Below are 27,619 nucleotides of genomic sequence, written 5' to 3' on the forward strand. Positions count from 1 at the left end.
GCGCGCACGCTCCTCCCGCAGCCGCGCCGACTTCCGTCCATTTGTTCACCCCCAGATATTTATGGGGTGCCAGCTACTCGTCGGTGCTTCGCTGGCCCTGGAGGGGAGGCACGAAGAGAGGCAAAGGCGGCGCCCACACCCCTGGCCTGTAAGCAAAGATTTGCAGATTGTGGCTAATACTATGGAGAACACATGTGGGTGGGGTTGGGCGGGAGTGTAACGGCGAGGCCGGAGTGGGGCGTGGGTGGGGGAGGGGAGGTAGGGAGGTGGGAGCGGGCAGCCAGGGCGCCCCGGGAAGGCAGGCAGGATCCGGGCGCGTCGAGAACCGCAAACACACGCCCCTGGAATGCGTCCCTGTGTCAAGTTCTTTGTGCGCAGTATCTCATTAATTCTCCCAGAGATCCAAAGAAGACGGTGTCCTGTTTTTCCAGGTGCAGACGTTGAGCACAGAGAGGGTAGGTAACTTGACCAAGGCTGCACAGTCAGGCACTGGAAGCCAGAGGGTCCGAATTCAAGCCCAAAGACTGCACTTTTATAAAAACAAAACCAACCACAGAAGAGCATCAGGGAGAAAGAGTTTGTACCCAGCTGGGAGTGAAAAAGGCCCGCAGAGGAGGGAGGTGGGTATGAACTTGGGGTTTGCAGGACAGGCACCCTCTCGAAGGCAGGTGGTCCATACAGTTTCAGCCACTCGAGGAAGGCCCTCGTTGCCCAGCCCAACTCCAGTCACAGGGAGCCCACAGCCTTTGAGACTGTCAGTCCCCGAGGCTGGCTAATGGTTCCCATTGTTCTTTAGTTTGCAAAACAAGTGAAAACAAAAACTGCAGTTTGCAACCTTCTAAAATGATTTCGTGACCCTGTAGAACGAGCCCTTGCTGTGAGCCACTGGCCTCCATGTGACCCCAAAAGGCAGAGATTTGGCTTTCCAGGGATAAAACTGAGTTCTAGGATGGGTGGTGGGGCCATAAGCAAGCCAGTGAGTGCCCTGGGAAGTTGGGACAGGGGATATAGGTACTGGCTGTTCAGAGTGAGCTGGGGTGGCAGATTGTATTTTCTCAAAATGGGCACATTGGTATTTCTTTAAAAAAATTTTTTTTTGATGTTTTTAGTTATTTTTGAGAGAGAGCGACAGAGCATGAGAGGGAGAGGGGCTGAGAGAGAGGGAGACACAGAATTCGAAGCAGGCTCCAGGCTCCGAGATGTCAGCACAGAGCCCGACGTGGGGCTCGAAGTCACAGACCGCGAGCGAGATCATGACCTGAGCTGAAGTCGGACGCTCAACCGACTGAGCCACTCAGGCACCCCCGATTGGTATTTCTGATTCCATTTCCAGAACCTTTCCACTCCCCTCAAGACACTCCCTCACCTATACTTTTCCTGCGTGAACCTGGGCAAGCCTTGTGACTGCTCTGGCCAATAGAGTGTGGCAGAAATGATGCCATGTGACTTCTAAAGTTGGGTCATCAGGGAGATTCACCTGTCCCTCAGAAGACCCCCTGGAACCTGGCCACCTTATGTGAGGAATTCCAGGCCACTCAAGACGCCAATGTGTGTGTTCTGGCCAGCGATAGCCAGTAGACCGGACTTAAGTCCTCAGGCCATGGGGCAGACATGAGACCCGCCTTTGAGCCACCCCTCTGGGGGTGTTCTGTGGAGCTGAGGCGAGCTGTCCCCCACTGAGTCTTGGCTGAGTTGTAGACTCGTGAGCAAAACCGATATTGTTACTGTATCAAGCCATTACTTTTGGGGATAACCTGTTATGCAGCCACAGTAACTGTAATGGCAGTTGTTTAATAATTTTCCCTATTTGAGAGATGGGTCGGTGGGTACAGAGGGGGTCTTGTCTAAGGCATTCCAGCTGGTGACCAGCAGGTGATCTGATTCCAGAGCCAGTGTGTATTTATTTTGAACTTTTCATTAAGAACATTTTTAAACAAAAGGAGAGAGAATAGCACAATTAAGCTGCTTGTACCCAACACCCAGACTCAGCAGTTACTAACTCATGGCTGATCATGTTTCCTCTCTACTATCAATTACCTCCCTTCGTTGCTGGATGTTTTGGAAGCAAATCCTACACGTTGTATCATTTCATTTGTAAATACTTCACTATCTCTAAATGAGAGTCCAGTCTTCTCAAGTCCTCTGTTATCTTTTTTTTTTAAAGCTTATTTATGTAATTTGAAAGCGAGAGAGAGGGAGGGAGAGGGAGGGAGGGAGACGGAGAGAGAACAAGCAGGGGAGGGGCAGAGAAAGAGGGAGAGAGAGAATTCCAAGCAGGCTCCTTGTTGTCAGTACGGAGCTCGACACGGGGCTCGATCCCACGAACCATGAGATCATGACCTGAGCTGAAATCAAGAGTCAGACACTTAACTGACTGAGCCCCCCAGGTGTCGCTGAAGTGTTCTATTACCTTAACATCCAGGCATCTGTTGAGTTGACGTAGGGGTCTGCGCTTGATCTTAGCCAAAAGGCCGAGAAGCGACGATGATGTAGTGCTCTCAAGCAGTTTACCTAACTGACCAAGTCAGCAGGCACGAGGAAGAGGCAGACATTAGACAATATGGTCAGGGGGTTTGTCTATGTTAACATTTGCTCTGTGATTTTGCAGGAAACTCAGATGCCATTTATCTGGGTTTCGGAGCTGCACAGCTTGATGCTGAATAAAAGTATCTTGAGCCACACATGTGAAGAAAAGGCTCTTTTCTAAGAATCTGAACTCAAATCCAATATGAAAAGCACAGGTCACTGTGGGCCTGGCAGGAGCCCGGGGAGTTGTCAGCCAGGGCTCTCTGTGGAACTATTCATCTCTGCAATCCATACTGATAAACTAAGCGATGCTGCTGCTTTTGACAAATGAATTCCCCGTCTCGTCATCCTGAGCTCACCTTCTTTTTCTTGCCCTTTTTGCTGAAAGGAATTCTGGTTAATGCATTTATTTAATTCAGAACTCCCAGACTTCTAAAGCAAAAAAGCCAATCAGCATGAGGCACCTAGCATATTGGGTCTGCCAAAGTAAGTGTTAAATAACAATAATCACCCCTCCGTGTTACCCAGCTGCACTGTCGCGCCCGCCAAATTCCCTCTGGGAGGCCCTGGCACTGGGGGAGGAGGCCCCTCTCAGGCCAGTGGTGTAGGCACAGGGACGTGACCAGACCTCACAAAGGCCTCAGGGCCTGCCATAAATAAATCATGGCTCTGTGCAAGGTGGGTCCTTCCAATTGGCTGCTCCAGTCCAAGAGCAGTCATGGCTTCTGTGGGTAAACCAGGAAACCCTTCAGGGTCCTCACTGTGGCTCTCAGATCACTGCCTGTGTGTGTGTGCCTGGGGCCTAAGCAAGCCCAGCTAAGGAGGCATCTTCTTCCTTGGGTGGGATCGGCAGATCCCTTCTTCATTACTCACACTCTGTCCCCAGTGCAACTCTCCAGGGCGAAAAAATTCTGGAATCTTCTCCACCCCCAAACAGATGGGAACATATGACCTGCTGCAAAATCACTAGTTAGGAAGATGTTAGAGGAGAGGGTGTACAAACAAAGAGGACAAATGGTGTGGACAGATGGGCACCTGCTTATGACACATTCTTAGTCTTCTGATTGACAGGGAGTGATACACGTGGGCAACAGGGTGGTGGCAGGGGTTGGAAATTCACCTGCAAAATCATATAATGATTTGCAGTTTTCAGAGCAAGGGGTTGGGAAAGGGACCTCCTAAGGCTTTTTCTGCAGTGCCTGTCTGGAAACCCCTGGCAGAGGTTTCTAGTTTTTCCTCACCATGAGGACGGGGGGCCACAGAGGGGGCCCCCTCAGGCAGAGCAGTTTATTTTTGAGGAGACACTTGCTGACTTCAAAACTTTGGAGCTAGCTGGAAAATACTTTTCTTCCCTAGTTTTGTTTTGTTCTGACGGTTTGCGGAAACCCAGCTACCTTCCACCCTCGCCGCGGCAGCTGGTGGGAGGAATTTTCAAAGGTGGGCCGGGGTGTGGCCCAGGGGCGTAACCTCGGCCCAAATTTGAATCCGATTTGCATAGCGTCTGGGAGCCTGGGGCGGCTGATCTGTCTTTCCTTGCGGTCTCCCTCCTTCGTTGAAGGCACTCTTACTGAACACCTGGTATGTACTGTTGTTGTAGGCGCTGTAGGTAAGAAGTGGACGAAACAGTTCCTCCCCCTCCGGGGAGCTTAAGTTCTAGTCGGGGAGACCCGCAAAAAACACCATAATCCCCCAACGAAATGCGCATAGGAGCTTCGGGAAGATCCAGAGTGCGGTTGACACCAGGCCGCCGCAAGACCTACTCGACTCGGGCAACCCCGGGTTCCGCCCAGCGCGACTTGCTAGGAAAACTTGCCTCCGCGGCGGCGAGGGACTGTACCGGCTGCTGGCCGAGTCTCGCGAGGATCTTCGAGGTTTCGCGCGGGACCGCCCATCGGTTGCCGGGAGACGCTGCGGCCTCCGTCGGGCGGGCGCCTCTGTCTGCAGGTCGCGGCGGGAATCCACCACCGGAGCCATGGTGAGGAGGCGCGGGGTACCCGGCTAGGGTCCCTGAGGGGGCCAGGGGCTCCTCGGTTAGACAGTCCTGCGCGCAGAGAGACCCCTGGATGGGGAGGCCTGGGGTCCCGGGACCTGTGCGCACTGAGACCCCAAGAATGGCCAGGCTTGGAGCTCTGGGTTCCCGGAATTGAGGCCTTGGTGCTCTCCTGGCGTTCCCATGAGGAGAGCATGGGGCGCTACGCATGCCGCATCCCTCATCCCGCACGCACGTTGAGCTGAGAGATCTGGGATCTCCAGGCTCCTGTGCTCACCGCCCCCCCCCCCCCCCCAACCCCTCGCCGAGATCCAGGGTTTGATGTGCAAGCTGTCCAGAAAACAGAACCTGGGACAAAAAGATTTCCCATTTGTTATGGAAGTCTCAGTCCTCCGGTCCTTGGGCCCTAGGGTCTGACATTATAGGGTCCCATGGAGCACAGTCGGGGTCAGGGGACACCCTAGGACGCCCAGTCTCTGGGATGGAGAGTCTGAGGCATACCGCAGTGGCTGGAGTTCCCGCTACAGCAAGGAGTACTGGACAGAGCCCCAGGATACAGGAACCGCTGTTTCCTTGGAGAACCCCGTGGGAGGCAGGCCTGGCCGAGCAAGACGGGGAGCTCACCGCCTCTCCAGTTCTTCCTCCTGCCTCTCTCCGGTATTGGGGCCCTCAGCTGCCCTGGCACCCATGGTATAGACGCGTTCGGTAGCGCATTTTCTGGGATGTAGCCCGCGGGCCATCAGCTGGCGGGGAGAATGCCTCTCCAAGCCCCTGCAGTTGGCTGTGAATTGCCAAGTGGTGGTGAACCTTTGGGACCTTCTGATGGGGTGGACTTCTCGAAGGAGGAAAGATTTTAGTGGATGGGTCTTTTAAAATCAGCTGGAAAAGATCGCTAAAATACTTATGTGTATCACTAGCTTGTGGGAATATGGGTGATTTTCCTATCACTTTTTGCTTTTCTGTGTTTTCCGAGATATCCACGTAAAACTTTTTTGTAATCGTAAACATGTTACAGAGACGTGTAGACATGCCTGTACACACATGAAAACATTCATAGGGACGTTTAGACACACAAATATGTTACAGAAACATGTAGACTCATGCACGTGCAAAAGCATGGGTCACAGAGTTGGGAGAAGTCTAGGCATAAAGACAGGGATTTGGAAATTCAGTACCTGCTTGAGTGGCCCTTGAGAGGTGAGTGGAGGTGGGAGGTTTCTCTCATCTTGTCAAAGTTGTTAAAAGCAAGTGACACTGAGAGCAGGTCCGTGTGGTGAACCATTTATAGCACACCCATGGCGAGTGCTGTCTGCTTCAGCTCCTGACAAGGCTTCTTTCAAGGATTTATTTATTTATTTTAATGTTTAAAATTAATTAATAATAAATAATGTTTATTTACTTGCTTATTTATTTAAATGTTTTTGAGAGAGAAAGAGAGACAGAGCACGCGCGGGGACGGGGCAGAGAGAGAGGGAGACACAGAATCCGAAGCAGGCTCCAGGCTCTGAGCTGTCAGCACAGAGCCCGACGCGGCGCTCGAACCCACGAACCGCGAGATCATGACCTGAGCTGAACTGGGGTGCTTAACCGACTGAGCCACCCACATACCCCAAAGATTTTTTTTTTTAAGTTTATTTATTTTTAGGGAGAGACAGCGGGAACGGAAGAGGGGCAGAGAGAGAGAGAGAGAAGGAGAGAGAGAATTTAGAGCCTGACGTGGGGCTTGATCCCACAAACTGAGATCATGACCTGAGCTGAAATCAAGAGATGCTTAACTGACCGAGCTACCCAGGCGCCTCTGATTCTCTGAAGGAGTTTTATATTTGGAAGAAAGGAAGCTTTCTATTACCACCTGTGATCATTGCTATGGAGATATTTCTCCTTAGTCTTATTGAACAGTTTCTTGCAGGTTTCTCTATGGTGGTGACCAAGCATTATAGCCAACATAGTAACATTTGGCAGTGTGGTATCGGGGTTTGTCCTGGCTAAGCACATTTTGCATCTACACCAAGGAGGTCTCTGCCACGTACCAAGGAATGGATTTGGAATGAGTTCCCCCTCCCTTCCTTTCTGAGAGAGAAAATGTTCTCTTCTAAAAAGGAAGATTTTTTTTCCTTGTTTCTCCAGAGGTGTCAACAGAGAAATGTGTGGGTGGTGAAGGGTGGGGAAACCTTAGGGCAGAGTGATGTGCTCCAGGTGGGGCATGAGACAGTGAGCAGTAGGACAGAGGTACCACGACAGGTATTCCTCTTCCGGTGAGCCCGGGAATTAATCCGAGCCAGGCCTCCCTGTCTTACCCGATCATCTCTTCTTTAATCAAAGGCGCCCAAGAAGAAAGGGAAGAAAGGGAAAACCAAAGCTACCCCGATTGTTGACGGGCTTGCTCCGGAGGACATGAGCAAGGAGCAGGTGAGCAATTAGGTCAGGATGGGACTGGCGAGTGTCATTCGAAGTTGTCTCTGGCTGTTTGTCTTTCTGAACTTCTTTTTTTTTTTTTTTTTTTTAATTTTTTTTTTAAACGTTTATTTATTTTTGAGACAGAGAGAGACAGAGCATGAACAGGGGAGGGGCAGAGAGAGAGGGAGACACAGAATCAGAAGCAGGCTCCAGGCTCTGAGCCATCAGCCCAGAGCCCGATGCGGGGCTCGAACTCACGGACCGCGAGATCGTGACCTGGGCCGAAGTCGGACGTCTAACCGACTGAGCCACCCAGGCGCCCCTTTCTGAACTTCTTACAGACTGTTGCCCACTGCCTCCTCGTCCACCTCCCCTCAGTGTGTTCCTGCACTCGTGTCCAAACCAAGATAACACCTCTTCCCATTTCCATACTTTTCGTCGGCTCCTAAACTCAAGCACAGTATAATTAAAAAAAGGCATCAGTACACTGAAGACTTTTTTAAATAGGGTGGTAGCAATTTGTAAGGAAATGATTTTCCAAAATAAAAACTATTTTTAATTTTCTGTATATCCTTTCATTCTTATCCTCTTATGCACCTGATGCTTACTGAGCTGTTATATGCATATATAATATTGTTGTTTATTTTATTTGCATTAAACAGTAGGAATTATTTTAAGCCACTTACCCATTTTGACGACATTAAGGACCAGAGAACGTAATTGTCTAATTATAATTCCAGTGAAAAACTGCAACACTGGTGAACCATGAGAGCAGGTGTGGTGGCCCCTGCAGCCTTTGTGTTGGTGACTGACCCGTGAGTGAGTGTCTGCTATAGGCCTCTTGAGGGTCCCATGTCAGCGTGTGGGTTGGTGTTAATAACTCCCTTGATAGTTTTAAGGCATAAATACAAAGGAGACAGGGACAGTGACATGAGCTGAAGTTGATGAGCTGGACAGAGGCCCTTGTCCACTCGTGAAGGTTGCTTTATTTTACATGCGGGGGAACCACAAGCAGTTTAAGGAGATGGTGATGGGTTCAGGTTTGTGTTTTGGAGAGAGGGCGGGGCTGCCGTGTGTAGAATGGACGGCACATCACATTGCCATCAGTTGAGCTGTTCCTCGTCTCCCCGTTTACTTCTTGTCCCTGTGGATACAGAACTGTGACACAGCAGTGCTTAGGTTGCACGTGTGGGCACTGACACCTCAGAACTAAGGTCCAGGCAGGGGTGAGGGACTGGGGACAGCTGCAGTCAGTTCATTGGATGGTTACCTTGGGGGCCCTGGGCTCCAGTGTGGTCTGTTTTCTGCTTTTCAAAGAGAAGCTAGAAATCTGGATATTTATAAGAAACCTAAATACTGAGGGAAATCTAAGACTGTGAGTCAATCGAACTAGGTAGGAGCCTGGTTTAGGCTATCTGTTTGAGTCTAGATACGAAAGGTCTGTGCCATGAGGACACTGTCATCTGCTGAACCCCTCATCAGACCCCCACGGGGAGGCAAGCCCCACCCAGGTTCCCCACCACAGAGCTCTGGCTGCCCCTCCTTGGGGGCTTGTTATCTTGGCCTTCTCTCTTCTTAAAGTTTTTAATTCATTTTATTTATTTATTTTTACTTTTGTCTTCTAATGTTTTATTTCTTTTTGAGAGAGAGAAAGTATGAGCAGTGTAGGGGCAGAGGGAGACGGGGACAAAGGATCTGACAAAGGATTTGCTGAGAGCAGAGAACGCGATGTAGGGTTTGAACCCATGAACCGTGAGCTCATGACCTGAGCTGAACTCAGACGCTTAAGCAACCGAGCCACCCAGGCGCCCCTCTCTCTCTTTTTAAAGAATGTTTATTTATTTGTGGGGGAGAGGGGCGGAAGGAGAGAGAGGGAGAGAATTCCAAGTGGGCTCTCCTTTCAGTGCAGACCGTGTGCATGACCCTGGGGTCACGGCCTGAGCCGCCATCAAGAGTCGGACGCTCAACCGACTGAGCCACCCAAGCGCCCCTTGGCCTTCTCTTGAAGTGAGAAGTGTGGTTTCCCTGTGGGGAGTGGGGTTATCAGGAGAGAAAAACTTCACAGTGAGTGGCCTGAAGTTGTGCTCTGTAGATGACTAATTCTTGATGGAGATGAAATTCCCAAGAAAGCCAAGAGCCAGCCCCACGTAAAAAAAAAAAAAAAAAAAAAATTAACCTATTTGGAGATTTGCAGTGGGACAAAACCTTTTTGACTGTTAGGGGTTCTTCTGGGTTTGTATATTTTTTTTGCTTAACATACCTTTAAAGGTGAGCGTTTGTTTGTTTGTTTGTTTATTTATTTATTTAAAGTTTTATGTACTTATTTTGAGAGAGAGCAAGGGAGGGGCAGAGAGAGAGAGGGAGAGAGAGAATCCCAAGCAGGCTCTGTGCTGACAGTGCAGATACGGGGCTTTAACTCTCGAACTGTGAGATCGTGACCTGAGCTGAAATCAAGCCGGATGTTTAACTGAGCCACCCAGGCACCACCAGAAGGTGAATGTTTTTTAATTTAGCATCGTTTTGTTAACGTGTGTACATGCTGATCCATCATTTTCATATTTATGTGTCTTTGGGCCATATAACCTTTTAGTAGATTTACTCTAATTTCTCAACCATTTCCCTATTTAAAATCATCTCAGATTACTTCCTTTAAACTTTTCTTGCTGTTGTAATAATGGTGTGGCTAATGTCTTTGAGCAGATAACTCTTGTATTTTTTGGTTCTTTTTTTTTTTTTTTTTTTTAATTTTTTAACGTTTATTTACTTTTGAGAGAAAGAGAGCATGAGCAGGAGAGGGGCAGAGGGAGAGGGAGACACAGAATCGGGAGCAGGCTCCAGGCTCCGAGCCGTCAGCACAGAGCCCGTCGCGGGGCTGGAACTCACAAGCCGTGAGACCATGACCGGAGCCGAAGTCGGACGCCCAACTGACTGAGCCACCCAGGCGCCCCAACTCTTGTGTTCTTTTGAGAAATTCCTCTAGTATAAATTCCTGGGAATGGATGAAAAGATACAGTCATATTTTGATTATTGGTTATATTCAAGGTACTTCTGCTATTTTCTGAATTATGTCCTGTCCTTGGGACCTTTCTAGCATCATATTTTAACATCTCCCTTTTAGTTTTTACTTGTTTTTAGGTGAGAACGGCCTTTCTTTCTTCTTCGCAGTGGGCAGGGGCGGGGGGAGGGCCCTGCTGGGCCTCACGGCTGCGCTCTGCCCGGCAGGTGGAGGAGCATGTCAGCCGTGTCCGCGAGGAGCTGGACCGTGAGCGTGAGGAGCGCAACTACTTCCAGTTGGAGCGGGACAAGATCCATACCTTCTGGGAGATCACGCGGAGGCAGCTGGAGGAGAAGAAGGCCGAGCTGCGGAACAAGGACCGGGAAATGGAGGAGGCTGAGGAGAGGCACCAGGTTGAGATCAAGGTAAATGCAGCTGGCCTGCCCGTCCCTGCTGGACATACCGTATGGCACAGAAGAACGGGGCTCAGGCAGGGGGGCATTTTGTTGCTTGCTTTGGGGTCACAGTCGTTCGTATCCTTTACACTGGGAAATGAAGGTTTGTTGTTTTTCTAAGTTTATTTATTTTCAGAGAGAGAGAGAGAACGAGTAGGGGAAGGGCAGAGAGAGGGGGAGAGAGAGAATCCCAAGCAGGCTTCATGCTCCTTGCAGAGCCTGACATGGGAGATCGTGACGTGAACTGAAATCAAGAGTTGGACACTTAGGGGCGCCTGGGTGGCTCAGTCGGGTGAGCGACCGACTTCAACTCAGGTCATGATCTCAGGGTTTGTGAGTTCGAGCCCCGCATCGGGCTTTGTGCTGACAGCTCGGAGCCTGGAACCTGCTTCCGATTCTGTGTCTCCCTCTCTCTCTGCCCCTCCCCGACTCATGCCCTGTCTCTCTCTGTCTCAGAAATAAACATACATTAAAAAAAAAAATAAAAAAAAAAAAAAGAGTTGGACACTTAACTGACTGAGCCTCTCATGAAATACTCATGAAAGTATTTTTTATAAAAGGGTATGTGCACAGGGCACCTGGGTGGCTCAGACTTTGGCTCAGGTCATGATCTCCTGGTTCGTGAGTTCGAGCCCCACATTGGGATCTCTGCTGTCAGCTTGGAGCCCATTTCAGATCCTCTGTCCCCCTGTCTGCTTCTCCCCAACTTGTGCGCTCTCTCTCTCTCTCTCTCTCTCTCAAAAATAAATAAAACGTTAAAAAAAGAAGGATATGTGCCTGCAGGTGAGCATGCACGGGCAGGTGAGCAGGCGAGTGTGCGTGTGCAGGGGTGTGGGTGAGAGTGTGCTCTCGCTGCCTGCAGGTGTACAAGCAGAAGGTGAAGCACCTGCTGTACGAGCATCAGAACAACCTGACGGAGATGAAGGCTGAGGGTACCGTGGTCATGAAGCTGGCCCAGAGGGAGCACGGCGCACAGGAGGGTGCACTGCGCAAGGACATGCGGGCCCTGAAGGTGGAGCTCAAGGAGCAGGAGCTGGCCCACGAGGTGGTGGTGAAGAACCTGCGGCTGGTAGGTGTGAGGGCCGCCCGTGCCTGACTGGCTGCTGGGGACCGTGAACTCCTGACGAGTCGACTTACCTGGGGATTCATATTTTGCTTAGAAGCTTCCTGCGTTTTGGGAATTAGCTGAGCTATTTAAGAAAAAGACAAATCCCATTTGGGGGCCAAGTACAGCATTTTATTTCAGATCTGAGCCACAAATGGACTTCCCAAGGGGAAAATCCAGCCTAGGGTCCTCTTCATGTGCTGCTGACACCTGACACCTGGCTGCTTTCCCAGGGAGTCTGTCAGGTGCGTTTAGAAACATACAGAACCGGGGCGCCCGGGTGGCTCAGTCGGTTGAGCGTCCGACTTCGGCTCAGGTCGTGATCTCGAGTTTGTGAGTTCGAGCCCTGTGCCGGGCTCTGTGCTGACAGCTCAGAGCCTGGAGCCCGCTTCAGATTCTGTGTCTCCCTCTCTCTCTGCCCCTCCCCTGCTCGTGCTCTGTCTCTCTTTCAAAGATAAACAAACATTAAAAAAAAAAAAAAGAAACATATGCAACCATTAACATGTCTGGTATGCCAGCCCCTCCGTGGCCATGGCAGTCTGTCATGCAAGCTGGGTTCATAAGCACCTGGCTAACTTTTTGGTCCTTTCCGAGTGAGGCTTGGGGGTTCCAGGTGGAGGCTGAGATTCATTTGCCTGGTGCCCATAAGGTGCCAAGCCCTGTTCTGATCTCTGGGGACATGTAGGGAACAGGACTGAGAGAATGACTGCCCACGTGTGGTTGACAGTCCAGGAAGGAGACAAAAGACAGAACGAAGTGTTGGATACGTGGAGCACGTCCACAGGCATAAACGCTGTGGGAAGAGCAGTGCGGGGAAGAGGATGCAGTGGGTTGAGGGTAGGGTTGTATTCTTCTACAAGGAATTCTGGGAGTGTCTCATTGAGAAGGTGACATTTGGGCAAAGGCTGGAAGGCGGTGGGGCTGAGCCAGGCTTAGGGAGACCAGGTCTGGAGAAGGCATAGGGGATGGGCCGGTGTGGAGGCCCAGAGGAGCAAGGGGCAAGGCGGCTGGGCAGGTAGGTCAGAGCTTGTCGGCATCAAAAGCCACAGTCAGGACCCAGCTGCTGATCTGGGTTTAGTTGGGGGAACTTTGGAGGTTTTGGGCAGAGGGAAGATGTGTCTGACTTGGGTTTTCTAAGGTTCTTCTTGGCTGTGGGTTCGGAAGACTTTGTCAATACGTTTGCCTCATGCTGGAGGCACCGCGGCCTCAACTAAGAAAAGACTTTGCAGTGAAGGCTGACGGTGAAGTCTTGGACCTATAAGAATAGTCTGGTCTTTGCTGACAGACAGATTTCCAGTGAATTTGGTGATGTGAGGCTGTCTGCTTACCTGAGGCCTGGATATGGAGTAGTTACGTGGTCAGAATTCCCCTTTGTGCAAAAGCACTAGCCTATAAAAAATAATTAAATTTTCTATTCAAAACCTCTCTATATAACTGTGAAAATAATTGTGAATGCTGCTCTAAGTCACAGCTGAAGCAGGCCGTCAGGCATCTGGAGAGAACCTGCAGCTCCGTGTAGACATGGCCCGTGCTCTCCGACCTGTGGGCAAGCTGAGTGAGGGGCCAAGCACGGTCAGTGTTTAGCACGTCTGTTAACATTCGGTCATTAACCAAGGAAAGTGAATTATGAAACACGGAAGTTACCAAAACCACGTTATTCTGAGCATGGTCCAAGAGCTCGGAGATGAGGGGAACCCAGCACCCTCCAGAAACAGCGCAGAGTTTCCGGAGTTGGATTTTCCATACCACCGAGGAGCAGGGCCAGCCCCAGGGAGAGGCTTCTGTGTGTGTCTGTCACCTAGTAACGGCCTGCTTCTCTGCCTTTGCAGAAGCACAGCGAGGAGGTCACCAAGATGCGGAATGACTTCGAGAGGCAAGTGCGAGGTCAGTTCCTTACGTGCGTCCTGTCAGAAGGAAATTTACCTCTAGGGCCTGCTCACCCAGGGCACAGAAACCAGGTTAAAATGGCCTAGACACGCAGAGAGAAAATGTAGTTTCCAAGGCTGCCAGATTGCCCAGAATCCCGGAACAACTTACTTCCACGCAAGTTGGGGAGGCTGTGATTACCACCTACGTTCCTACTCCTGGCACAAATCGGCAGTTTGAGGCACGTGGCAGTTATTGTCTTGTGGGCAGCATTCTTAGAATAGTCTTTTCATGGCATCTGGCCCGAGGAGGCTCCCGTTTGAGAAGTCTGTCGGGCTCACTAATAAAGCTCTGGAGTCGGCCTGGATGACCACCGAGCCGTGGGATCAGCTGACACTTGGTTTTGGGAACCCTAACCCCAGGATTGATTATCGATGCCTGCTACAGGCAAAGGAAGGCAGACGGTGGTGTGTGTGTGCTGAATATGTCATCTGTGAGCCTCAGCAGAGAGAGGTCCACTCAAACCCGTCCTGTGCTTTGGCCGCGCTTGTGTGCACAGGCTTCATCCCGGTGGATGTTCCTGGGCCGTGTTTAGAAGTCCCATCTATTCTTTTTTTTTTTTTTTTTTTTTAATGTTTATTTTTTGAGAGAGCATGAGCAGGGCTGGGGCAGAGAGAGACAGAGGGAGAGAGAGGGGATCTCAAGCAGGCTCCATGCTGTCAGTGCAGAGCCGGACATGGGGCTCGAACCCATGAAACATGAGATCATGACCCGAGCCGAAATCGAGAGTCGGACGCTCAACCTACTGAGCTGCCCAGGTGCCCGTAGGTTCCGTCTATTCTGATAGACACTGGGCCACCTGTTCCTCTGCTAAGCTGCCCTATATGTGCTTCTGCCTTTCAGAAATTGAGGCCAAGTGTGATAAAAAAATGAAGATGCTTAGGGATGAACTTGACCTGAGGAGAAAGACTGAGATCCACGAGGTGGAGGAGAGAAAGAACAGCCAGATCAACATGCTGATGCAGCGGCATGAAGAAGCCTTCACGGACATCAAGAACTACTACAACGACATCACCCTCAATAACCTGGCTCTCATCAACTCCCTCAAGGTGCTGCGCTAGGGCCGGCTGGGCCGGGGGCCCCAGACACTAGGTCTCCTACCCCGTCGGGCCCATTACTCTCCTTTTAAAGATGTTTGATGGTGCCCCTCTGTCCTTGTTTGAATTCATAACGGAGCCTCTCCACACCTGTGGCTGGTGGCAGCCAGGATGTTGCCCTGACTGTAGCGTAGGTGGGGCTCGTGGAAAGGACACATTCGACAGGTGGAAGCTTCATGCGGAACTGTAGTGGGAGCCCCGGCATGGCTGCACGGGTGGTGTCATCACCGCGCAAGTGCTGGCAGGGACAGAGTTCCCACGGTGGGGAATGCCCCTCGGGTCCTGGAAGAGTGTAATCTCCATTTGTGTGGAAGCAGCCTTCCTAGAAGATTCCGAATAAGTGAAGACTGCAAAATCACTCCGTGTTTATGCACAGAACAGGTCTTCAGGACCGTCCTTGGTGGGCAGGAGGGCTCCTGGCTCTGCCCTCTGAAGACCTCGGCTCTGCCTGCCGAACCCCTGCCGCACCCCTGCCGTACTTGTGCCAACAGGAGCAGTTGGAGGACATGCGCAAGAAGGAAGGTCACCTCGAGAGGGAGGTGATGGAGGTGTCCGCGCAGAACAAGCGCCTGACCGACCCTCTCCAGAAGGCTCGGGATGACGTGACTGAGATGCAGAAGAAGCTCGGGAACTATGAGAGGGACAGACAGACCCTGGTTGTGAGTTTCTGCCTGACTGTGCCTCCCTCCTTGCACTTCCTCCTGGGCTAGGAGAGGAGGGACATCAGCAAGGTGTCTCCTGGGTCCCAGAGCAGGGTCGGCCTTTAGGGCAGGACCGGGGGGGCTGAACCTCAGCTTCTCTGACTGCCGTCCTCCATGGACAGGATGTTAAGCTGGTGCACGTTCTGGGCAATAGGTGTTTCCACCAGCTTGCTGCGGGGGGGGTGGCTCAGCTGCTTGTGTCCTTGAGCCAGTCCTCCGTTCATTCGTTCGTTCCTTCATTCATTCTAGCAATCTCTACGCTGAGGATGGGGCTCGAACTGACAGCCCTGATCCAGAGACACCAGGTGCCCCTGAGGCAGCTCTCTTCCGCAATTATTTTTGGCCTTGCCGTCCCCCAGGAGCCTGCATTACGTGGACGCCTGGTCCTGAACACTTTGTCCTCCACCTTTCCTTTTTCTCTCCAGCGCACAAAAGCACGTTTGAAGGTTGCCGAGAAAGCGCTAAAGGACCTGCAGTGGGAACACGAGGTGCTGGAGCAGCGATTTCTCAAGGTGAGCAGATGCCAGGCCGGCAGCCCAGGGACCCCCAGTCAGGGAGAGACCCTTCCTGTAACCCTGGCTCGGCCATTGGTTTCAGGAAGCCTTCAAACCGCGGCTGGGTTTCTAGGTTCGAAAGCTGGGAGTCCTGTTGTCCACTTCTCACGCTCTGCAGCCTTATGAGGCAAAACCCTGTGGTGCATTCTAGAGAAGGCCCGGGGTCTCACAGAGCAGGTGCCCTGCTGGGAGACCATCGCCCCCAATTCTCTTTCCCCCCGGCTCAGCTCTGAAGCACGTGAAGGGTACCTGCCCCCTTGCATCGAGGGTCTTTTCCATGTATGTACATGTGTTTAAGCAGTAAACCGTCGGGCGCACATTGTGAAGAAGTGTCTGTGAGTGAAAATGAGAGGGCCCTCCTGCTGTGCAGTGCCGGTTCTCACGAGCGGTAGCAGCTCCTTGAGTTTTGTGCACACTTCTTCCTGCGCACCCGTATGTACGGGTGGCTTCATGCCTTAAGAACGCTGTGCTTTTTTTTTTTTTTCACCTCACCTTGATCGTGCTGTCTCCACATTGTACACACAGAACGGTCATGTTCGGCTCTGTGCCAGAACGCTCCATTTAAAAAAAAATTTTTTTTTTTTACATTTATTTGTTTTTTGAGAGACAGAGAGAGACAGAGCACAAGTTGGGGAGGGGCAGAGAGAGAAGGAGACACAGAATCCGAAGCAGGCTCCGGGCTCCAAGCTGTCAGCACAGAGCCTGATGCGGGGCTCGAACTCCCAAACTGTGAGATCATGACCTGAGCCGAAGTCGGACGCTTAACCCAGTGAGCCACCCAGGCGCCCCAGGAGGCTCCATTTGTTGTGCAGCCACTTCCCCTGGAGAGATGTCTTTGTTTTCGTCCTTTGCTGTTACAAACCACTGCCACTGTCCTCCTTTTAAGTTTACCTTTGTGCAGGGGTGAGCATCTCTTTTAAAGTCAGTCCCTAGCAGTGGCTTGTTGGGCCAAAAGGTTTGTGTTCCGAATTTGGGTAGAGGCTGCACAGAGCGTTGTTCTGAGTTATGACTCTGTCCAAAGCACTCAAGGGGCCACTTCCTGCCTGAACCAGATGTCACTAATTCAAAACTTGCTGGGGCGCCTGGGTGGCGCAGTCGGTTAAGCGTCCGACTTCAGCCAGGTCACGATATCGCGGTCCGTGAGTTCGAGCCCGCGTCGGGCTCTGGGCTGATGGCTCAGAGCCTGGAGCCTGTTTCCGATTCTGTGTCTCCCTCTCTCTCTGCCCCTCCCCCGTTCATGCTCTGTCTCTCTCTGTCCCAAAAATAAAATAAACTTTATAAAAACAAAAAAAAAACTTGCTGATGTGATCGGGTGGAAGATGTCTCGTTGAATGTGCTCTTCTGAGGTACCCCGTGAGTGGCACACATGCCAGGCAGAGCAGTTCCGTCTTTGTAAACTTTGGTTAATTCAGGTTTTGTTCCTTTTCTCACCTGATTGAGATTCATGCTCACAGACAGTGATTATGGAATGGTCCAGATTCCTCAGGTACATCCCATCAGATCTAGAGTCACCTTCTTCAGAGATGCCTCTGAGGGTCCTGCAGGCTGCTGGCCGGCCAGGAGAAGGACCCTTGAGTCACCAGTGAGATGTGCCCTGCGCCCCCCCGTGCCCCCCCACCCCGCCATTGCTGGCTAAGGCGGTGTGCATTTGGGGAGGAGGAAATGGAGGCTGACTGCAGAGGCTTGCGTTGGAGCCTGTGCACTTTGCCCCCTTCTCTTCTGTTTGAGTGTCGTTCGTGGTATGTGCCAAAGTCAGTGTTTCCTGAGAAAACCAAGCGTGTCGACGTGTCAGCAGATTTTGAAGACCAAAGGGATGGATTGATTGAAGTGAATCGAGGGAAAACTGTACAGTAAGGAGAAGGAGAAGGTGCTGCAGGTTTGAGCATAACCCTCTTCTCTTCCTAGCTGTAAGACATGTTTTTACACACGTAGAGAACATTCTGGAAGGAGTTACATCATGGATTCACATGGAGGCCTCTGGGAAGTTGGGTTAAGGGGCGTTCACGTTTTATACTTACACACAGTCTTGATTTTCTTTAAGGTGCTCAGTTAAAGGAAAAAGAATCGGAAGATGAAAAAGAACACTTCTATTTATTGACAGGCTGGTCTCCAGATCTGCCTCGTGGGGCATGTTCTAGGATCCAGGGCTGGCAGAGGGAGTGGATGGATCCCCACGGGCCCCACTCCCAAGCATTGCTTGCTGGAGTTTGATGCCTTGGATGTGACGTAGGGGTGATCAGGGACATGACTTTCCTGAGCCTACTGAGCGAACCCAGGGCCCCAGCCTCTCTGTGGGGCTTCTCCAGCTCTAACGAGGGTGCCCTCCTACCTCCTGAAACAGCTTAGTAGACGAGGGTCCAGTTAGTGTTTCCTCCTGCTTTCCACAGTGTGGATGGCTGCAGCCCTTTAATCCCGTCACAGAGAGTGGGTGTGGCGGCAGTGTAAATGACACCCAGCCCCCCCATCCATGGGTGGGCCTTGGTGAATGGAGTTCACTCGGCAGAACTGGTATGTTCGGGCCCAGGGAAGAGGCGGGAGGGGGCTTCTGACCAGTGAGCTGCTTCCCGGGGAGGTGGCCTCTTTGTCCACTGCAGCCTGTCCCTTGCAGGTACAGCAGGAGCGCGATGAGCTGTACAGGAAGTTCACCGCGGCCATCCTGGAGGTGCAGCAGAAGGTGGGCTTCAAGAACCTGGTTCTGGAGCGGAAGCTGCAGGCGCTGAGCGCTGCTGTGGAGAAGAAAGAGGTGCAGATTAATGAGGTGCTGGCGGCCTCCAACCTGGACCCTGCTGCCCTGACCCTTGTGTCCCGCAAGCTGGAGGTAGGCCCCAGGCGGGCTCCTGGGGAGGTGCCGGGCTGGAGCCTCATGTCCTTGCCCCCCAGTAGGTGTCCTGAGCTTGGGTTGGGGGTCGCTTGTTTCGTGTGTTTGCGTCCAGCCTCCGTCATTCCGGTGGGGACCCTCAGGTGGTGTTGGGAGGGTCATGGGTTTCCTGCGGCCTGAGCATAGATGGGGCTGCAGATGTCTGCTCACCGGCCCGTGTGTGCCATCAGGCTCCCCAGGTTCTCTGTTACTGGCTTTGCTCAGGTCTGAGGTCTTCCGCAGTCCCCTCCTTAACCTCTCAGCCCTTCTGGCCATGAGCCCACTGCCCGTCCAGTTCTCGAGATGGGTTTAGTTCAGCCTATCAGGCCCTGGGTTTCTCAAGCTGCTGTGGGCTGGCGCTCCTCGGGAATTTGGCAGCAAACCTAGAGACAGGCCTGGGGGACAGTCGGGCCCATGAGCTCTCAGCTGAGACTACTGCCACAGTCTGCCTGGGTTGCTTTGATGTCCGGATGTAGGCTGTGGGCAGTTAGGATGGGGAAATGCCGGGCCGTGGGCAGTTAGGACAGGGAAATGCAGGGCTGTGGGTGCCCCTTTGTGGTGGCGGGTGCTGTGGCAGGGTTCCCAGAGGGAGTTATGTCTGAGCAAAGGCCACGAGTTCACAGTTCCTCGTGTGCTCCTCTATGCTGGAACCATCTTGGGCACTGGGGACAGCAGTAGACAAGACAGATGGGGCCCGGGTGCCCATGGGCTGGTGGGGCCAGCTGAGGAACCCTGGCAATAGCTGCCAGCTTTGGCTCAGCAAGCAAAAGCCTGACAGCACCTGGCAGGCCGTCTTGCCTGGAGCTGGGCCTTGTGTCTCTGTTCCCTGGGCCTAGTTGGGGCATGTCACAGAAAGAACGGGTGAGGCTGGACAGGGGGTCTCTGGGCTGCCGCGGGAGTGCGGCTGTGCAGGGATCCTGGCCCCCTGGGTGACCCGCTGTAGCTGCCAGGCCTGAGACAGCCCCAGGTGCAGTGCCCTTGGGTGCCTGGGAGACAGACGCGGGTGTGCATGGCCCCAGAGAACGCAGCTGGTCTGCATGTCTTTATGGAGAGGCCCAGTGAGGAGAGGCCAGCTTGTCCCAGAGGTGGATCCTTCCAGGATAGACGGTGCCTGTGTGTGTCTGCTTTTCCTTCATGGAGGAACAGATCTTTGGAGTTAGGGGCTGCTGACTGCTTCAGTTTGCGCAAGCGTGTTTCATCCTGAGAAATGGCACACATAGCATTTTTTAAAAAATGTTTTATTTATTTATTTTGAGAGAGAGAGAGAGCGAGAGCGAGCAGAGGAGGGGCAGAGAGAGAGGGAGAGACAGAGAATCCCAAGCCGGCTCTGCACTGACAGTGCCGGAGCCTGATGCTGGGCTCGAACCCACGAACCGTGAGACCATGACCTGAGCCCAAACCAAGAGTCAGACGCTTAACTGGCTGAGTCACCCAGGTGTCCCTACACAGGTAGCATTTTTAAGGTGATTTGTCCCTGTGTAGGTCAGCTGAACATAAACCCCCCTTTGCTCACATGACACCCAGGCCCTGAGGATTAACTCTGTGTCAGGTCACTTCATGTTTATGTAAAGCATCCTGCACTGGCCTACTGCCCACCTGGCCTTGACCTTAAGCTTGCAGCTCCCACTTGGTTGTATCCTTGTGAGCCCCTTGCCGCTGCTTGGGTGTTGGGGGGAGTGCAGGGCTGAGGCGAAGGGAGCAGAGCCAGAGGGATGGGGGTGATTCTCACGCTGTTGGCTGTGCCCCTGGGTTTGGGGCTGGTAAGGAAACATGGAAGGTCCTGGGTGGGGCAGACTGGATCAGAGAGAACCCTCTGGGAAGGTGGGAGGGGAGCTGGCACTGAGTAGGGGTGAGGAAGTGCTGAGGAGTCCCCATTTCTGGATGAGACCAGGTGCTGCTTTCGGGCAGCAGTGAGTCCTGGCTCAGGGGGTGGCAGGGCCAGGAGGGCCTGAGTCACTCAGGACAGGCTCTCGGGGCCTGTGGTGGTGCAGCCACGTGGGAGGGGCCTAGTCTGGGCTGGCAGCACCATGGACTTGGGTCTGGGGGCCCATCTGTGTCCTTGTCCTTGTTTGTGTGTGAATCCCTGTGAACGCCGGCCGGCGGGGAGCGAGGGCGCTGTTAGCAAGGTCAGGACGGCTTTCCTGCCTCTACTTTTGGGAGGGGCAGCTGGTCTTGGAGCTGGATGAGGCTGTGTTGCCAGCACTCATGATGAAATCAGCCCCGTCCTCGGTGGTTGCTGCAGCTGGGCCTGTGGGCCAGGGTGTGGCGTGTCAGCTCTTGCCTTTTCTGGACATTTACTTCTCTTGCCAGGCAGGAACCCTCCAGGCAGCAGGTAGGGGCTCAAGGGGCCTTCCCTGGGCCACGGTCGGCCTGGCTTCTCTAAGCTCTTGTCCTCACTTCCCACCATCTAGACAGTCGCCATCTGGAGAGGCAGATGGTATCTTCCCTTTCTCCTCTGAAGACCTTTCTGCGCTGGCTGGCTGTGCCCTGTGTGGATGCACACCGTGATGGGGTCAGGCCGCCATTCCCTGGATGTCTGAGGTCCCCTGCTGGAGCTCCCAGACCCCTGCCACCCCCGTCTACCTCAGCTCAAAGACAAGCTCTAACTCACATCCACCTTTCTCTCCTTAGGATGTTCTAGAATCAAAGAACAACACTATCAAGGACTTGCAGTATGAGTTGGCCCGGGTCTGCAAGGTATGCGGAGCCTCCTTGACCCCCTGTCAGGGCCCCACCTGATTTACACCTTGAGGCATACACAGCCTGAGGCTGTCTGGGCCTTCTAAGGGTCACTGTGTGTGTGGACTGGGTCTCTGATGCTGCCACGGGAGCGCGGTTGTGCTGGCACCCTGGCCCCCCGGGAGACCTGTAGCTGCCAGGCTTGAGACGGCCCTGTCTCAGCTCTGGCCATGGTCCTGGTGTCCCTCACAGGGGCCTGCCCAGTGGATGTCTGCTAAATGAGGGCGCTCTGTCCCCGTCTCCCTGTTTGACCCTTTACTCTTGCTGACCTGGCCTCTGGGGTGACTGGATGGGGACAGTTATGAGTCTAAGCTTCTCTCACTCCTTTGTAAGTCTGATGACAGCTGCACCCCGTACCCACACCAAAGCCACCAGCAGTGTGGAGGCCTCCCGCTGTTGGGGAGTGGCAGGGAGTGCCTTGACCCTTCTGTTGTCTGCCTCATGAGCCCCAGACGCCTGGGCCCTCTACCCAGTATTCACTCCTCTGTGGGTGAGCCCCCAGCTCTGCCTTGGCTTTGCCTATGGGAGATGCAGACATAGCGCTGCCTACAGATACATTTACCTCGAGCAGCCACCCCGTGAGCGTGACTCAGATAAGCCCATAAACCTGCCGGTGGACATTGCATCCTGGTTCTACTGTGCACCCTGGGTTGCGGAACCCCAGGAGGGAGGCAATGCCTGTCACTGGCGCTGGGCTGCAGCGCCCGTGACCAGATCTCCCTGAGCCTTTCCTCAGCCCTGCCCATCTGGACACTTCCCTCATATGCTCTGGCATCCCCTCATACTTAGATCTACAAAATTAGAACCATTTACTGGTGTGTGCAGTTCTAAGGGAATGTATCTGATTGTCAGGAGGTCCGACCCCCAGAAAAAGGTGAGAGCCAGGACCTAGCCCCCAAGTTCTGTCTGGAGCCCAGCCTGAGTTCACCCTTTAAATCTCAGCTCCAAGCATCAGCACCTTTTTCTTGATAATGGTGAGGATGATGTCAGACCAGGCTCCAAGCATTTCCTGCGCATTTCAATCCCTTGTAACCAATCCGATGCAATTAACTCTTTAAACTTTTTTTTTTTTTTTAACGTTTATTTATTTTTGGGACAGAGAGAGACAGAGCATGAACGGGGGAGGGGCAGAGAGAGAGGGAGACACAGAATCGGAAACAGGCTCCAGGCTCTGAGCCATCAGCCCAGAGCCCGACGCGGGGCTCGAACTCACGAACCGCGAGATCGTGACCTGGCTGAAGTCGGACGCTTAACCGACTGCGCCACCCAGGCGCCCCTAACTCTTTAAAAAGTACCCATTTTCCAGAGCGGGGAACAGGAACCTTGCTTGTGTTGGCCCCACCAGCACTGTTGCCCAGACCTTAGCCTTCCTGGGATCGGGGGATGAAGGGCCACCTGCACTCTCCACCCACAAGGCAGGGAGGGTCATATACACGTGGAAGGTCATGCCCGCGAAGTCAGGGATGACTGATTTGAATGAGAAATGCCTGGCAAGGAGCCAGGAGCACGTCCAGACTATCGTTCTGCTCTGAGTCTGTATCTTCTGCTTCAGTTTCCCCATCTGTGAAACAGGAATAATGGCAGCGTCTCCCATTGTGGGTTAGCCGAGTTATGTACGTGAAGGTGCTTATGATCAGGTGTGGCGTACCGTGAGCCGTTGGTAAAGGTTAGCTTTAAATGGCTTTCCTCCACCACCCTCCTGCACCCTCCAGAGCTGAGTAAGGCCTGGGCTAGAGTCACCCTCGGTGTGGCTCCGCCCCTCCCGATGCTGCTCTCACCCCACAGGCCCACAGTGACCTGCTGCGCACCTACGAGGCTAAGCTCCTGGCCTTCGGAATCCCTCTGGACAACGTGGGCTTCAAGCCTCTGGAGACGGCCGTGATTGGGCAGACGCTGGGCCAGGGTCCCGCGGGGCTCGTGGGCACCCCAACGTAGTGCCCGCCTGGGACTGCTCCCTGGATGACACTCCCTTTCACCAAGGACAGGAGCGGTTTGTCTTTCTATTTGTATCGTCTGCAAATGAAGTTCGTCTCCACTTGCTGTGTGTCCTGTTGCCTGGCTACGTGGAGGAGAGGCACCTCCAGGACCCGCGGTGCCCTGACCACTTCCTTCCCTGCTGCCCTCCTTCCCACCTCGGGCCAGGGCAGCCCCAGCCGAGCCCAGGAACCGCAGCAGCCTTGCAGATGCCAGCACTGACTTTATTGATGCCTGAGACTCAGCGGCTACTGGAAATTGGGGGGCCAGAATCTCCCGCAGGGAGTGTGATCCAGTGCCCTCTGTTGAGGTGTCCCAGTGAGCTGTGCGGATGGGATTGATGCTCACAGGCCAGCAGTTGTCCAGAGGAGGCGATGGCTCAGCCACTAGCTTCCTCGATACGTGGTGTAGGACCACGGGCTCAGCAGCAGGGGCACGTGGAACCTGTGGGTCTCGTTGGTGATGGTGAAAACGACCTGAGAAGCAGAGGGGGCACCGGGACGGAGTGAGGGTCCGGTGCAGCACACAGGCAGCCCAGACTGTGGACCGGGGGCAGAAGTTAAGTGGGGCTGGAGCCCCGAGGGCCAGATGAAGCCAGTGGAGAACTGGAAAATGGTGAGGGCTGCGGGTGGGGCTGGATCCTCCCCCGGAGAAAGCCCTCGGCTTGGGGAGCTCGAAGGATCCGCCCCGAACAGGGTCAGGTGAGTGCCTTTGTCCACAGGGGCTGAGTCACTTTTGGCCCTGCCCCACAGCTTTACCCAGGGACAGGGCAGGGATGGGTGTGTTGTGGTCAAATCCCTGGACACCTTTCTTCCGAGAGCTCAAAGCAGGTGAACTCACTGCTTGCCACCGCCCAGGGAGAGGTGGGACCAGCCTGCCCACTGCAGGAATCTGGGTGAATCACAGGCCTCCACCCCTCCGGCCCTCACCTCCACATACGGGTAGAAGCTCTCCTGCCCCCTCTTCTTCCAGTAGCCCTCAGTGTCAAAGGACAGCTTGTAGGTGCCTGCCTTCATCGGGCCTGGTGGCAGGAGCCCCGGGCAGCGGCCATCCGAGTCGGTGTAGCTGGGGAGAGTGGAGTCGGAGGGAGTGAGGAGTCACCCCTGCCTGGCTCTCCAGGGTCGGTCGGCCCATGGCCTCAGACGCCTCCACAACCTGAGTCACCGGGAATGCCCTGCAGCAGGCCACGTTCTGGGGCCTGGGGTCTGGAGCAGCTCGGGGACACCACTGCAGTGTCTTTTTAGGGAACTCCAGTACAGAGAAGCAGAAAAGGAAAAAAAAAAAAATCTATTCCAGGAGCAACAATCCCTTTATACTGGCATATATTTTTCTAGATTTTCTCAATGCATAACTATGCTTATTCATAAACTTGGAAAAATACTCTAAAATGGATTGTTCTATTCATACTGTTTGATAGCTTGCCCTTTGCATTTAATATATTGTGTGTGGCTTTCTGGATCAGTAACTGTCCCCAAACCCCCATCCTCATGGTGGCCTGTTTCCAGCTGTACCGAGTGTCTGAATGGAGGGTTCTGAGGGCCTGGCGCTTTGCTCACTGATTAGCCCCCAGTCACGTCTGGAAAGTTCTCCCATCGTTCCTGCCACCTGTGCTTTCAAGTTTCTGGGCTGCGACTGGAAGGAGCAGCATGTACCCACACAGTTTATGGGGGAGAAGTTGGGAATGGGTCTCTAGGACCCTGCGGGGGACTGACTCCATATATCCCTTCAAGAACCTGGAACCCCAGCCTCTGCGAAGGGGCGGGGGATGAGCTCTCTGTCCTCAGGCCCTGAACCCTTGGGGCCCAGCCGTCCACTCCCACCACCAGAGGGAACCTGCCTCCTTCAGGAGACTCACAGGGCGGCCCCAGCGCTACAAGGCAGGGCCTGGGCTGGGCCTAATCCAGCGGAGCCTGGGGCGAGGGGCCAGGGCCTGCCGAGCCGCCCACCTTTTGCTTGCCTCTCGCTGCCTTAGTCTCCGCGACTATAAAAGGGGTAATTATGGAGCCTGGCCACAGGCTGTAGTGAGAATGAGAACACAAGAGAAGTGTTCAGTGCACTGCCTGGCACAAGGTTACCTGTTAATCACGGGGACAGTGAGGCGTTCACATGACACTTCAGGCCTCAGCCAACCCTGCCCTCAGGGAGAGGCAAGCCCTGGCTCCCGGCCCAGTAGGCCCCGGGCCCCGGGGCTGTGAGGCCGCACCAGTGTGTTCTTTGGCCCCAAGGCTGAGGGGACCATAGCACGGTGGTCAGCACTGCCATCCAGCCCACACTTCCTGGCTATCTGGACTCTGTGACCCTCAAGCCTACCTTTTTCTCAGCTCCGTCCACTGCTGGCCATGGTCCTCGAGCCTGGACAGACGGAGGCAGAGGCCCTGGGCTGGGAGCCCTGAGGCCGTGTCCAGCACATGCGTGGTCAGCGGGCTGCTGACCAGCTCCATGGCTCTGCCCTGAACCACGAGAGAGGGACAGGGATGAGCGTGTGGGGCCCAGCCCTGTGTCCACACTGGCGTAGAGACAGCAGCCTCGGAGTAAACAGCCCCAGAGGACAGAGTCCCCAACTGCCCCTGGACCCTGGAGGGGGCGGGGTTGGGCTGGAGTCGCTGAGTCAGCCACGTGAGGCTGTGGGGCTAACACACTGAAAAACGCTTCATCAACAATGCTGGTCTGACCCCCATTCCCCCACACTGGACCCTACTAGGGCCCCCTCCCCTCCGCCCAGCCACTGAAGGGCATCTCCACACACGGGCTTCCTTCTCCAGCCAGCCAGTGCGGGCAGGGGCTGGCCAGACCCCATCTCCTCGTTCTCCCAGAGCCCCTGGCTCATGCGCCACCTCGGACCTTAGCCCCCAGGCCGCGACGAGCCAGGAACCCAGCGTCCGGACCCGCCCCCTACCTCCGAGGAGCCCAGGTGTCGCTGGAGCGCCCGCAGTCGCGGAGCGGCCCCCGAACTCATGCCGGAGCCGCCCACGTCCACCACCCCTAGAACGGTGGTCCTGAGCGGTGGTCCTGGGACGCGGGTACCTGCCCGAGTCCGCCCCTGCCCTCACCCTGGCCCCTCCCAGGACCCGAGGGCCACGTGTCGGGCCAAACCCAGGTGGGGGGGGGGGGGCGCGGCGCGGTGGCGGGGAGGGCGGCTACACCTCGGTGTCCACCAGGGGTGTCCGAGGGGGCTTCGCTGCGGAGCTCTGGCGTGGCGACGGGGGCGCACAGACCTGCGGGGGCCGCGGAGGCTCCTCCCAGGGCCGGAAGTGAAGTTGAGGGCACCGGCGGGAGGTGGGGTTTGGCGCGGGGCGGGGCGGGGCGGGGGGCGCGGGGGCGGAGGGGGGAGGGGCGTCCGTTCCGGGTCTGCTGCGCTGCAGGCGGGGCGGGGGCGGGACGAGTAGGTGCAGCGGAGATCAGCGTGGGCCGCGGGCTGCCCTGACTGCCCTGAGAGACCACGTGACGGTGCCTCAGTTTCCTGTCCGGTTCTGTAAAACCCTCGGCAGTAACTCCCAAGGCTGAGATGAGGCGAAGCTGTCTGCCTACCTCTCTCCCCTTACGCCCCTCTAGCCCCCCCACCTCTAGGGAGGCTCTGCACACTGACAGCTTAGGGCCTGGGAGAGAGGAGCAAGTGACAGAACTGAGCGGACGGGTACCAGTCCATCGCCCTATTGAAGTTCTTGCACATAGAATATTTTATGTAACATAAGTAAGGGCACTCTATATTTAACATCTGGAAAGGTCTACACCACCATGTTGGTTGACTGGTTGTGCTGCTCTAGGTAGGGAACCTTTTTCTTGCTGTCAAAGGGCATTTTCCAACTACTGGATGGTGAGCATGGACTATGTGTAGGTTAAGAATCACACCCCTCCAAGTCAGGGAAGGAGACCCTCCTAGCAGAGGCTGGGAGTGTGCTGGTTACACCTACTTTGGAGTTAATTAAGAGATCTCTATTTGCGGGGCTCCTGGGTGGCTCAGTGGGTGGAGCCTCGGACTTTGGCTCAGGTCATGATCTCGCGGTTTGTGAGTTTGAGCCCCAAGTCGGGCTCTGTGCTGACGGCTCAGAGCCTGGAGCCTGCTTCGGATTCTGTGTCTCCCTCTCTCTCTGCTCCTCCCCTGCTCATGCTCTGGCTCTGTCTCTGTCTCTCTGTCTCTCTCTCTCAAAAAGGAATAAACTTAAAATTTTTTTAAATAAAAAAAATATCTATCTGAGATTTAAACACACATGACGTTTGGCTGGGATTATGTTTACAGGAGATAACCCCAAAGAGAGGCTCACACCTGTTTTTGCCAACACCCGTGGGTACGATGGATGAGAAA

At 54.0% G+C, this 27,619-nt stretch overlaps 2 protein-coding genes across 7 annotated transcripts; one reads left to right on the forward strand and one right to left on the reverse strand.

Annotated features, from left to right (window-relative positions):
• The first annotated feature begins 35 nt into the window (after positions 1-35).
• Positions 36-24,696, forward strand: GAS8 (growth arrest specific 8). Of its 6 annotated transcripts, XM_045440098.1 has the most exons (13): positions 44-148; positions 432-620; positions 4,124-4,501; positions 6,839-6,925; positions 10,136-10,333; positions 11,226-11,432; positions 13,298-13,352; positions 14,238-14,443; positions 14,983-15,150; positions 15,618-15,704; positions 18,355-18,564; positions 21,235-21,300; positions 23,128-24,696. In XM_045440098.1, exons 3-13 carry the CDS (start codon positions 4,499-4,501, stop codon positions 23,275-23,277), a joined length of 1,437 nt encoding a protein of 478 aa, XP_045296054.1. In that variant the 5' UTR covers positions 44-148; positions 432-620; positions 4,124-4,498; the 3' UTR covers positions 23,278-24,696. The 6 variants fall into 6 exon arrangements, with proteins under 6 accessions (XP_045296055.1, XP_045296058.1, XP_045296056.1 ...); XM_045440097.1 differs by lacking the exon at positions 432-620 and having other exon boundaries at positions 56-148; XM_045440099.1 differs by lacking the exons at positions 432-620; positions 21,235-21,300 and having other exon boundaries at positions 36-148.
• LOC123577817 (5-hydroxyisourate hydrolase-like) lies at positions 23,520-26,564 on the reverse strand. The gene is made up of 4 exons (XM_045440109.1): positions 26,213-26,564; positions 25,627-25,766; positions 24,246-24,381; positions 23,520-23,792 (listed from the first exon to the last, which is right to left on the reverse strand). Exons 1-4 carry the CDS (start codon positions 26,270-26,272, stop codon positions 23,703-23,705), a joined length of 426 nt encoding a protein of 141 aa, XP_045296065.1. The 5' UTR covers positions 26,273-26,564; the 3' UTR covers positions 23,520-23,702.
• Between the last annotated feature and the right edge of the window lie 1,055 nt (positions 26,565-27,619).

Source organism: Leopardus geoffroyi, chromosome E2, assembly GCF_018350155.1.
Source record: "Leopardus geoffroyi isolate Oge1 chromosome E2, O.geoffroyi_Oge1_pat1.0, whole genome shotgun sequence".
Classification (NCBI taxonomy): Eukaryota; Metazoa; Chordata; class Mammalia; order Carnivora; family Felidae; genus Leopardus; species Leopardus geoffroyi.

Excerpts from the sequence above, each read along its gene's own strand:
- GAS8 (XM_045440098.1), top strand. Across the intron at positions 10,334-11,225 it reads GGCACCAGGTTGAGATCAAG|GTGTACAAGCAGAAGGTGAA; the intron begins GTAAATGCAGCT and ends CGCTGCCTGCAG. Across the intron at positions 14,444-14,982 it reads CTCTCATCAACTCCCTCAAG|GAGCAGTTGGAGGACATGCG; the intron begins GTGCTGCGCTAG and ends TTGTGCCAACAG.
- LOC123577817 (XM_045440109.1), bottom strand. The coding sequence starts at position 26,272 with ATGAGTTCGGGGGCCGCTCCGCGACTGCGGGCGCTCCAGCGACACCTG. Across the intron at positions 25,767-26,212 it reads GACACCTGGGCTCCTCGGAG|GGCAGAGCCATGGAGCTGGT; the intron begins GTAGGGGGCGGG and ends CTCGTGGTTCAG. Across the intron at positions 24,382-25,626 it reads TGGACGGAGCTGAGAAAAAG|CTACACCGACTCGGATGGCC; the intron begins GTAGGCTTGAGG and ends CACTCTCCCCAG.